This window comes from Panulirus ornatus, chromosome 30, assembly GCF_036320965.1.
Source record: "Panulirus ornatus isolate Po-2019 chromosome 30, ASM3632096v1, whole genome shotgun sequence".
Taxonomy (NCBI): Eukaryota; Metazoa; Arthropoda; class Malacostraca; order Decapoda; family Palinuridae; genus Panulirus; species Panulirus ornatus.
This window is the reverse complement of record NC_092253.1, coordinates 2,422,319-2,434,964: the sequence shown is the minus strand read 5'-3', so window position 1 is coordinate 2,434,964 and position 12,646 is coordinate 2,422,319. Positions and strand designations below refer to the sequence as shown.

Below are 12,646 nucleotides of genomic sequence, written 5' to 3'. Positions count from 1 at the left end.
GATTTCGTGATTTCCCTCCCCTTTTCCTTGTACTCTTCCTGGGAGAGTGGCCTTGGGAGTAGAGTCTTTAGACTGCCTTATCCAAACATACATCCCTAGCATGTTTCCACCCTCCTTGCCATGGCCACCCTCTTGATGGGAGTTCCTAAAGGCATTGTCATCAGAGATATAAGAATATATAGTGATGCCATACCCAGTCAGGTCCATGTTTTTAAGATTTTTCACTTCCACAATTTGTACAATGCAGAAATATCTCATTGAAACATTTTATTCCCAGGTGAACACTACAGCAGAAGGTCATGACACATTGACCATTTTAGATCACATTTTAAATCAAGTTCATATCTATCTAGAAGAAGGTGGAGAACTACTTGCAGAGGAGGAAGTGCTTGAAGAAATACGAAGCTTGTGTGAGGACACCTCTGTCCTTCTTAAAACCCGGGTGGAAGTGCTGACTGTAGCTGAGAAGGTAAGACCTAAGTGAAGTTAGCCTATGCATACAGTGCCAAAGAACACACATTGTTTGTATTAGTTAACCACCCTTGCTGTTGTGCATTTATTCCTAGACGTTGCTTAAGAAGTTTTATGCAGAATTGCTATGTCATTTAAATCATTGCATACTTGCATACCTTTGGATGTATGTTCTTCATTCTTCTTACCTTATACATACATATTTTTTGACCGCAGTGCAGGAATATTGAATGAAAATAACCAAAAGAAAGAAACAGGTGTTGTTGAAAGTGTTTACTAATATATATATACGTAAGGAATAGTCCAAGGAGTTTGTGTCCAAGATTGTGTAGTAGATGAAAAATTAGGCAGAAAGAAAGGTTAGGCAGACTTATTGTTGGGCTGTAAGCCCTTGAATACGTGAGTTTATTAGGGAAATTTCAGAGAATATCACACTTAAGGTTAGATTTTGTAGTCTATAGGTATTAGTTTATTGATTATGGGAAGAAAGGTATATATTAAGGGGATGATAGAAAGGATAATGAGACAAACAAGCAGTAGGTGGATGTTGGGCAGTTATCTGGAAAACTAGAATCAGATTTTCATCATGAAAATGTTAACTGAGTCTAGTTGAAAAAGAAATTTAACAGTCCAGGAATAAATATTTCACAGTATTTATCCCTGAGTGAAGAGGATCTTCAGCTGGTGCAAGTCATGCGCACTGGTCGATTGGTGGCTGCTGCATGGCCTTTGGAGGAAAGTCTGACTGTAGAACAACACCAACTGGCCACTAGTGAAACAAGAACAGCTCTTTTATCTCTTTTAATATCCAATATCACCACCAGTCAACAAGTACAAGCCGTAATAGATCTCTTAAAGCTGTGGCCACCATTCAGTCCAGAGGTAGGTGTATCTCATGTTGTACACTTACATTGTTTAATCTGGAGAAAAAAATAATCTTGATGTAATTTTAGACTGTAGTTGATGAATTATATTATATGGTAAAAGATGAGCAATTTTGGCAATTGGGATCTACAAATTGACAGATAGTTTTTGATGAAAAGCGGAATACTAAAGTGTAGTTTTTGATGAAAAGCGGAATACTAAAGTGAATCTTGCTTTTTACTCAGAGTATGACAGATTTGCTGTGTATATGTTAAATGATGGCAAAACGTTTTCTTTGGTTGACATTTTCAGGAATATGTCAACGTATCCTCTAATCCATGGCTTGCAATATTTATGAAGATGTTGGAAGTAATTGATATTAAGTCATCGTCCAGCCTGGATATTATCTGGAATGCATCTTTAGAGGCAGTTCAGCTTAATCAGGTCAGTGTGTTTAATATATGTTATCTTGCTGATTGGTATTACTGCTAAGGTCATTGTTTATATATAATAACATTGTAAATATATTAAAAGACTTCACTGTTGCATTTACGTGTACTTCTTGTTCAGTTTGGACTTATCTCATTTTTTGAAAACACAGGTTTTCAGACCTGATAATATTCTATGAATAATGTGTTTTACAGCAATTTAACAACCAGTAAACTTTCTCCTTACACTATTTGTCTATAGCACTTAATTGTTTTTCCCCTGACTATTGCTAAATTATCAGCTTAAGCTTATTCAATGGAATAATTCTAGTCATAGTTGAATTGAAGGTTGAGATTTTTCTTGTTGCATCAAAATTGAAATATGCATCATCATCTAAGCTTTATTTTTCTGACTTTCCTGGTTATCTGTCTGCTGAGAATTAATTCCCATTCCTAGATGAGGGGAGGTCACGAAAAGACCTTATTGTATGTAGTCACCTCAGTCCCTATATTCACGTCTCTTTTAGCAACATAATGCTTCACTATGTCAAAACTTGACCTTTTCAACTACCTATTGCCCATGTAAAATTCTTTGAACTTTTTACATTTCTTACAGTTGTCTGATGAAGGTATTAGTGTTTTAGTGAAGAAACTGCAAAGCCTAGGAAGACTGGCTGTCAAATGTAGTTCTAAAGTGGCACTACTCGCTAATGATGGTATGGTTCACAGGACTGTAATTGAGAATATGGAATCCATAAAGGAGGTAAGATGACCATTTAAAATATTAACTTGTGCCTCATATCCCATCATAAACTTGTTTGCCCTAGGGAGAATATTCCAGAGGCAGTGGTCACTGTGTATCAGTGCACACAGTCTAGTTTTGTAATTTTGGTGTTTGAGGGATATTATTTGAATTCTCCATTATCTTTACAACACTGTTTTTCAAGGAGTGAGTAATTCCACACACCTTCATAAGATATTCGTCACAACTTCGTAAGATATTGGTAATGACAGTACTTTATTACTATCTGAATTACATCAATTAATCAATTTGTTTCTTGCCAGATATAAGCCTTATGCTTTTCATGTAAATGTTAGAAATTCTTTTACCCTTCAGAAGACTCCTTTTTTTTCATTAATAATGACACTGATAAATATGATTTACTTGGGTAAAATGATTATTACCCTACATAATGGTTTGCAACCACTTAACGAATGGCACCTTAGGCTCTTGATCTTTTTCCATCAGACCTTAATCAGATGTAGAACTTATTATGTAGCATATATGGTATAATTTTAGTCCACATACATTAACAATTTTCAGATAATGTTAAAATTCATGTAGTTGCACTTTAGTATAAGATCAGGTGTCAAACTTGAAAATCCCATGAGGTGAAGGGAGTACATTTGGGCAGTAGTCTAAGGTATAAATCTATCTATCAATACCTCTGATGCCTGTTCCCACTTGGAACTCCCTCGGGTATAAATATGGTCCAAATTCATTAAAACAGTATTCAGATATAATCTCACACAGTTGCATTTAATACAAAACCTTATGACTGACCTTTGATTCCCTAACTTGGAATGTCAGGTATATAGCTATGTATTCAGTATTTGTGGTAAAAGGTAAGTCCCTTTCCAGTTTCTAAGTCATGAAATATGCTGATGTTTAGTATCATTTAAGCACAAGACTTTGTGACTATGATCTCTTTGACATATGACCCCCTAACCTTGAAAATTTAATTAGTTGTAGAATTTTGTATTTGGTATCAGCAGTACAAGTCTGACCTGTATCCAATAATCTAGCTATGAGGTAACGTATGCAAATTCAAAACACATGGTCATACAAACAGGTAAACTGGTATGAGCTTCTGCATTTTTAATGGCAGTCAAATGCATGGGCAACTGAATTCTCTTTTCTAAGTATGGCCATCTTGTATATGGTATATATTTATTTATATATTTATTTGCTTTGTCGCTGTCTCCCGCATTTGTGAGGTATATATACATATACCCCAGCTTTAGCCAGGTGTCCATATATTGAATATTGACCAGCTCTAATGGGAAGATGAACAGATGGATTGGCTGAGCCAACTTTCCTCTCTAGGATTCAAACTTGGCCATTCCCATAAAATTCAAATCAGACTACAAGCATTTTGGTTATCCTTATTATAAATATCAATAGTTGCTATTCATAGTCCCTACAGAAATTATAACTAGATTAAGATGGCATTTCATATAACATAGCAGATTTGAGTTTCTCTGATGATTGGTTTTAACTATGAAGCCCATATAGTGACTAATCCTTGGTTACCCATAAAAATTATAATTATAAAAAACTGAAAGATAGAAGAATTTATTCATGGACTCTCGACAGATTGCCCTCGGGGCCCAGCTGGTATTGTTTTAAAGTTAAAAAAGAGAAAATACCTTCCTGTCACTGCCAGTTTTTTATTTCTCAATATAAGTGAACAAGATTTGACATTCATAATGTGTTCCAATGTGAGATACACTTGACACTACAATAGGTGCACAGAAATGAACTAGATAGGTCTTGTGAGCCATTAATAGTCGATTCTTTTATTCTCAGATTAGCTAAAGACAGCAAAAAAATGTCCTTACATCTTAAAAAACAGGGATAAGTTGAGACTTTTTCTGTGGCTACCCCCTTTATAGGAGTTCCTGGAGGGAACAGGTGTCATAGATATAAGTAGCACCAATTTTCTCAAAGCCTTACATGTTTGCAATGTTATGTTGCAGATGAAGGAAACTGACTATGATGGAGATTTGTTGTGTCGGGTGATCTCACGGGAGCTGGTGCCCTCGTTATTGTGCACACCACTTTATGGACCTCTTGTTGCTTACTTGGTAAGACTCATTACATGATGTATTATTATCATTTGCAAATTTGTCAGGACTTGATGAACAGTGTTCTTCTTTGATGGGAATACATTAAATGTCAAGGGTGCAAGAAGCATTTATGATGTAGCATTTTCTTATGTCTAATGAATGGATGAAATTTTTTCTCAGGTATGAATTAGTCTGAAATTACAGAATTAAAGGTGAAAAATGTGTGAAATGAAGAGGTAAGAATTTTGAGTAAAACGAGAAAGTATAAGGAATAGATGATGTGAAGTAGTTACAAAGACTGATTGTATGGCAGATGAAAGGATAGTGGAGATACAAGGGGAAAATGTTAAAAAAGAACCGAACATTTTCATTTCCCGAAAAATTTAAGGCTGTGGGCATTTTGGAATAAATGATTGGGGTCAGGTTTTACTGACTTGACAAAATATACTTTTCCACCTATAATGAAATTCAAAACTTAACATATTTAGTTTAATAAGCATTATCACAGATGACTGCTTTAAGAACTATGATTTTTTTTTTTCTTATAAAACTCTCTGGAACAGAGCCATTAATTATTGTGTCCATATTTGTGCTTACTGTAGGAAGCTGTCAATATGCATATAATTTTCAATAACAATCTCTCGTACAGTTGCATTTACATTTTTACGTGGGTAGTATTCGCAGTTGCTTCCAGAGAGTCTTAACATACACAGTCCGACCTGTTGCAAAGAGAGAAGGAAATAAAAAGTGTATTTCATATGGTGGAAGTTTGAAGGGGGGGGGGCATCAAAATGCAGTAGTTTCCCTCTTATTTAAGGTAATGTAATAAAAGGGGAAAGCTCTTTGAAATGCTGTTTCATGTGATAGTGCCAAATTATTTGTATTTTAATTATATTTGATTAATTTCAACAGATGGAGACTGGGAACAAAACGTTGTTGAAGTCTGCAGTTCAGCAACTGGAGAATGGAGGTCACTACCAGGAGGCAGCCAGCTTAGCATTCACTCAGACCTCAGTTCCAAAAGCTCTCCAGTCAGTTACATCAGTGCTGAAGACTTACAAAAAGTGGCTATGAATCAACACTCAATCAGACTTTGAAAAAGAAAGTCCATAAAGTTGTATACTGAGCTTGAAGAGAAAAGCACTTAAGATCTTAGGTGCAGTAGTGGCAATATTGCAAGACTATATCAAAGGTGAAAGTGTTTGTGATTTTTGGAATTATCTGCATCACCTGAAGAAGTTGTTAAAGATTTTTTGGTTGGTGATCATGTAATGACATTGATGGCTTTACCTTGACAGTTGATAAGCCAGGAACTCAACAAATCAACCAGTCTTAAAATTGTAGTTACCTGTAGATAAACTTGATATTGATTTGAATCATGAAAGAAAATGCACACATTAATGCTGCAGTGGGAGTCCATGATTAAGCATTGTATGAAGATAGCACTTTAGTATAAGCAGTCTGTCACTGTAGCCTTTGAAATGGTCACTCAGTGTGATAGTCCTCTTCATGATCTTGTGCAATCTTTTTTTCATAATTTATCCATTTCTGGATGTTTGTTTTCCCCTTTCATTCACTTGGAAAGGCAACCCATATTCTTTACATGCTATTTTCTTTAGTACAAATAAATGGTGGCGTTGGTGTTTAACATAACTAAACATGCAGGGTGCTTATAAAATTTCTTAAAATGAGGATTTTGAGATTACTAGAGGAGTTAATATGAAGAGAGATTTTATGCATGCTCTGAATTTGAGGATAATATGCTCTAGTATGAAAAAAGTTTTGTTGTCACAGGGCAGATTTTCTTAATATGCTTTCATCTACAGGCTGTTATAAAGTAATAGTCACAATGTTCTTTTTTTTTGAAGTAAAAACTGCTACATTGCCATGAAGCTTCAAAACTGTGTTTGTATATATATATATATCTCATTTGAAGTTTTCCCATTTTACAAGGCAACATTATATATTTCAGGAAAAATGTATATTTGTATGGATTGTCCATTGTTGAAATATATATATATATATATATATATATATATATTATTTCATACTTGATTGCAGTTTTCTGCTTCGGCAAGGTAGCGCTAGGAAACAGATGAAGAAAGGTTCATCAGCTCAAATACAGATATATACATATAAGCACACACACATATGCTTAAGGCATATATCTATTTATTATACTTTGACGCTGTCTCATTAGCAAGGTAGTGCAAGGAAACAGACAAAAGAATGGCCATACACATATACATACCTATACATTTCAATGTATACATACATATATATACACATGTACATACTTAGACATGCTGCTGCCACCCCACCACACATGAAATGACATGCATATATATATATATATATATATATATATATATATATATATATATATATATTTCATGTACATTCATACTAGCTCACTGTCATGTATGAATGTTGTAGGCCAAAGTGGCGCATGTGATCCAGTACTTGCTGAATACCACGAAGAAAATGAAATATGATAGCATACAGTTAATTTCCACTTCCAGAGTAAATTTGATAGAAGGCACTAAATTGTTAAGGGAAAAATGATTGTAAATTTTTGCATGTTTGCCAAAAACATATACCTAAACCAGATTGCTTTAGAGGGTGATTTTGTTTCAAATCATTCCAAGTATGGATTACTTAATGTTGGTGAAAGCTCATCACCATACCAAACGAGCATAATATTCTCCATGAAAGTGAAATACAGTCTTTTTATACACAATTTTATCAGTTTAAGAAACACAGAATATATAACAGGTTAAACAAGATTATCCAAGGAATCAACAAGATATTCTAAGGGGTCATCAACTGGAACTTTTGTGAACAAGGATGACACATAAAAACTTGTAATTACAAGTTTGAAATTAAAATCAACCTGGATATTATTAAGCTTGTTAACTAAACCTACATTGTTCATGATGACAGATTTTGATATATTACCAACTAGTGAGCTTAATAAAGAATCTAACCATTTTTATAACTTGTACATGATTGAGCCCACTAAACTCGCTGTGGGTATTGCTAAAGAATTTGGCTTATGTGTTTCGATAAGTACATACATAAACGTTGATGAAGGGGACAAGGATGAAAATCTTTTGATGAGAGACTCATTAACACTGACAACCACAGTTGTTTATTATAGAGAGAATTAATAGTGTCTATGGGATTTCTACTAAGTTATTTATTTATTTATTTTCCTTTGTCGCTGTCTCCCGCGTTTGCGAGGTAGCGCAAGGAAACAGACGAAAGAAATGGCCCAACCCACCCCCATACACATGTATAAACATACACGTCCACACACACAAAAATACATACCTATACATCTCAATGTACACTTTTTCTTCTTTCAAACTATTCGCCATTTCCCGCATTAGCGAGGTAGCGTTAAGAACAGAGGACTGGGCCTTTGAGGGAATACCCTCACCTGGCCCAATTCTCTGTTCCTTCTTTTGGAAAAAAAAAAAAAAAAAAAAAAAAAAACGAGAGGAGAGGATTTCCAGCCCCCCGCTCCCTCCCCTTTTAGTCGCCTTCTACGACACGCAGGGAATACGTGGGAAGTATTCTTAATCCCCTATCCCCAGGGATAAATGTACATATATATATATATATATATATACCCATGCACACAATTCACACTGTCTGCCTTTATTCATTTCCATCGCCACACATGGAATTCCATCCCCCTCCCCCCTCATGTGTGCGAGGTGGGGCTAGGAAAAGACAACAAAGGCCCCATTCGTTCACACTCAGTCTCTAGCTGTCATGCAATAATGCCCGAAACCACAGCTCCCTTTCCACATCCAGGCCCCACACTACTTTCCATGGTTTACCCCAGACGCTTCACATCCCCTGATTCAATCCACTGACAGCACGTCAACCCCAGTATACCACATCGATCCAATTCACTCTATTCCTTGCCCGGCTTTCACCCTCCTGCATGTTCAGGCCCCGATCACTCAAAGTCTTTTTCACTCCATCTTTCCACCTCCAATTTGGTCTCCCACTTCTCCTCGTTCCCTCCACCTCCAACATATATATCCTCTTGGTCAATCTTTCCTCACTCATTCTCTCCATGTGCCCAAACCATTTCAAAACACCGTCTTCTGCTCTCTCAACCATGCTCGTTTTATTTCCACACATCTCTCTTACCTTTACATTACTTACTCGATCAAAATACCTCACACCACACATTGTCCTCAAACATCTCATTTCCAGCACATCCAGCCTCCTGCGCACAACTCTATCAATAGCCCACGCCTTGCAACCATACAACATTGTTGGAACCACTATTCCTTCAAACATACCCATTTTTGCTTTCCGAGATAATGTTCTCGACTTCCACACATTGTTCAAGGCTCCCAGGATTTTCGCCCCCTCCCCCACCCTATGATTCACTTCTGCTTCCATGGTACCATCCGCTGCCAGATCCACTCCCAGATATCTAAAACACTTTACTTCCTCCAGTTTTTCTCCATTCAAACTTACCTCCTAATTGACTTGACCCTCAACCCTACTGTACCTAATAACCTTGCTCTTATTCACATTTACTCTTAACCTTCTTCTTTCACACACTTTCCCAAACTCAGTCACCAGCTTCTGCAGTTTCTTACATGAATCAGCCACCAGCGCTGTATCATCAGCGAACAACAACTGACTCACTTCCCAAGCTCTCTCATTCACAACAGACTTCATACTTGCCCCTCTTTCCAAAACTCTTGCATTCACCTCCCTAACAACCCCATCCATAATTAAATTAAACAACTACTAAGTATGGACATCAAAACACATAAGCAAAACTATCCAGCAAGATCTATAGCAAGTTCAGCGGGTTCAATCAGGTATAAATTATCAAAATGGTTAGTTTCTTTATTAAGCCTACTAGTTGGTGATATATGAAAATCAAATATTATGAACAAAGGAGATTTAGTTAACATGCTTAATAATATCCAGGATAATTATGAACAATGTACATTTAGCTGACAAGCTTAATAATATCCAGATTGATTTTGATTTCAATCTTGTAAGTTTTGATGTGCCATCCTTGTTCACACAAGTTCCAGTTGATGTATTCTTAGAGTATCTGGTTGATACCGTGGATAATCTTGATTTACATGTTTCAAATTCTGTGTTTCTTGAACTGATAAAATTGTGAAGAGAGACTATGATTTCAATTTAATAGAGAGTATTATGCTCAAAAGTTTGGTATGGCATTAAGTAATCTATACATGTAAGTTTTTGAAACAATTACTAAGGGATATCTTACCCACCAAGGCAATCTGGTTTAGGTATGTAGATGGTGTTCTTTGTGTTTGTACAAAGAGCAAAAAGTTACAAACATTTCTGTTACTTAACAATTTAGTGCCTTCTATCAAATTTACTCTGGAAGTGGAAAATAATTGCAAGTTACCATTTTAGACAGTATGATCCATAAGGCTGGAAAGATGTTTAATTTAGCATACACAGAAAACCCATGAATATTTGTTCTTATATTAATTTATAACTAATCTCAACATGACACTTAAACAATCATCATTCTAGTTGATGTCCTTCAAGCATTACATATATGCAGTCTAAAATTTATTGATGATGAGTCACAGAAGACATATTCAATTAGATCCAAGATAAAGTATCTTAGATCTTTCATTGTCAAAGAAATAATTTCTAACCCTAAACCTCAACTTGATACCAAGAATTATTAGTTCTACCATTTAGTGATAATTTATGCAACTCCTAAGCTCACTTAAATTCTCTAATGTGAATGTAGCCTTCAGCAATAACAAAAACTTGCCATAAAAATTCTGTGGGCTGTGTTTACAGAATACCTTGTAAAAGCTGTAATGTCTTACATCGGGGACTGGCAAGGATCTCTCTATTAAACTTAGGCAACATAAATATAATATAAGAACTGGACAAGAACCAAACGGTTTGTTTAATTATTATAATAACTATGACCATTGTATTAACAGGAATAGTACTCATTCATTTATAAACTGTAACTCCTTGACCAAGAGAAATATTAAATCTCTTAATAAATACACAAAGAACTGTAACATGAATATGAGTGAAGGTCTATACAAACTGGATAGCTTTGTCATATGCAAAATATGTAAACGGTTCCCTATTTTGTCCACATAAAATCTTATGACAGGCACGGTGTCAGAACTGAACATCAGAAACTAGATACACTTGTATACCAACAGTGTCTTACCTGTCTCTTCTTTGTATATAAACTCACCAAGTCTTCTATCTCATTCTTGTATCTCCCCTGACAATGTGATTATTACACGAAAGGGCACTTGGAACTTACTGTATTTCATTTTCCTTGTGTTTGTCAGCAAATGTATATGAGTGTGTATATATTTATATGGTCTGGACACATGGAGAGAATGAGTGATAAAGATTGTCAAAGAGGATATATGTATCAGAGGTGGAGGAATGAAGAAGTGGGAGACCAAATTGGAGGTGGAAGGATGGAGTGAAAAAGATTTTGAGCGATCAGGGCCTGAACATACAGGAGGGTGAAAGGCATGCAAGGAATAGAGTAAATTAGAACAATGTGGTATACCGGGGTTGACGTGCTGTCAATGGATTGAACCAGGGTATGGGAAGCATCTGGGGTAAACCATGGAAAGGTCTGTGGGGCCTTGATCTGAAAAGGGAGCTGTGGTTTTGGTGCATTACACATGACAGCTAGAGACTGAGTGTGAATGAATGTAACCTTTTTTGTCTGTTCCTGGCACTGCCTCACTGGGGGGGAGATGCTATTTCGTGTGTGGTGGGCTGGCGACGGGAATGCATAAAAGCAAGTATGGATATGTACATGTGTATATATGTATATATCTTTGTATGTACATGTATTTATACGCTGAAATTTATAGGTATGTATATGTGTGTGTGTGGGCGTTCACGTAAATACATGTGTATGTGGGTTGGTTGGGGCATTCCTTGTCTGTTTCTTTGTGCTAATACAGGAGACTGGTTAAGTATAATAAATAAAATATATTCATTTATTTATTATGCTTTGTCGCTGTCTCCTGCATTAGCAAGGCAGCGCAAGGAAACAGACGAAAGAATGGCCTAACCCACCCACATACAAATGTATATACATACATGTCCACACATGCACATATACATACCTATACATTTCAATGTATACATATATATACATACAAAGACATATACATATATACACATGTACATAATTCATACTTGCTGCCCTTATTCATTCCCATCGCCACCTCGCCACACATGAAATGACAACCCCCTCCCCCTGCATGCAAGTTGAGGTAGCACTAAGAAAAGACAACAAAGGCCACATTCGTTCACACTCAGCCTCTAGCTGTCATGTAATAGTGCACCGAAACTACAGCTCCCTTTCCACATCCAGGCCCCACAAAACCTTCCATGGTTTACCCCAGATGCTTCACATGCCCTGGTTCAATCCATTGACAGCACGCTGACCCCGGTATACCACATCGTTCCAATGCACTCTATTCCTTGCAAGTCTTTCACCCTCCCGCATGTTCAGGCCCCGATCGCTCAAAATCTTTTTCACCCCATCCTTCCAACTCCAATTTGGTCTCCCACTTCTCCTCGTCCCCTCCACCTCTGACACATATATCCTCTTTGTCAATCTTTCCTCACTCATTCTCTCCATGAGACCAAACCATTTAAAACACCTTCTTCTACTCTCTTAACCACACTCTTTTATTACCACACATCTCTCTTACCCTTTCATTACTTACTCGATCAAACCACCTCACACCACATATTGTCCTCAAACATCTCATTTCCAACACATCCACCCTCCACACAACCCCATCTATAGCCTTGCAACCATATAACATTGTTGGAACCACTATTCCTTCAAGCATACCCATTTTTGCTTTCTGAGATAATGTCCTCGCCATCCACACACTTTTCAACGCTCCCAGAACTTTTGCCCCCTCGCCCACTCTGTGACTAACTTCTTCCATGGTTCCATCTGCTGCCAAATCCACTCCCAGATATGTAAA

General features: G+C 36.6%; 1 protein-coding gene and 1 long non-coding RNA gene across 2 annotated transcripts in view; one reads left to right on the top strand and one right to left on the bottom strand.

The window, feature by feature from the left end:
- The window catches only part of LOC139758307 (NBAS subunit of NRZ tethering complex-like), a 125,124-nt gene extending 114,191 nt beyond the window's left edge, over positions 1-10,933 (top strand). Inside the window, exons 35-40 of the mRNA XM_071679535.1 lie at positions 278-469; positions 1,123-1,353; positions 1,648-1,779; positions 2,380-2,526; positions 4,524-4,631; positions 5,526-10,933. Coding sequence (XP_071535636.1) covers positions 278-469; positions 1,123-1,353; positions 1,648-1,779; positions 2,380-2,526; positions 4,524-4,631; positions 5,526-5,687 — 972 coding nt within the window. The 3' untranslated portion in view covers positions 5,688-10,933. The remainder of the gene's footprint in view (positions 1-277; positions 470-1,122; positions 1,354-1,647; positions 1,780-2,379; positions 2,527-4,523; positions 4,632-5,525) is intronic.
- The window catches only part of LOC139758310 (uncharacterized), a 116,517-nt gene continuing 108,495 nt past the window's right edge, over positions 4,625-12,646 (bottom strand). Inside the window, exon 3 of the long non-coding RNA XR_011714797.1 lies at positions 4,625-5,332. This is a non-coding gene — a long non-coding RNA (uncharacterized lncRNA). The remainder of the gene's footprint in view (positions 5,333-12,646) is intronic.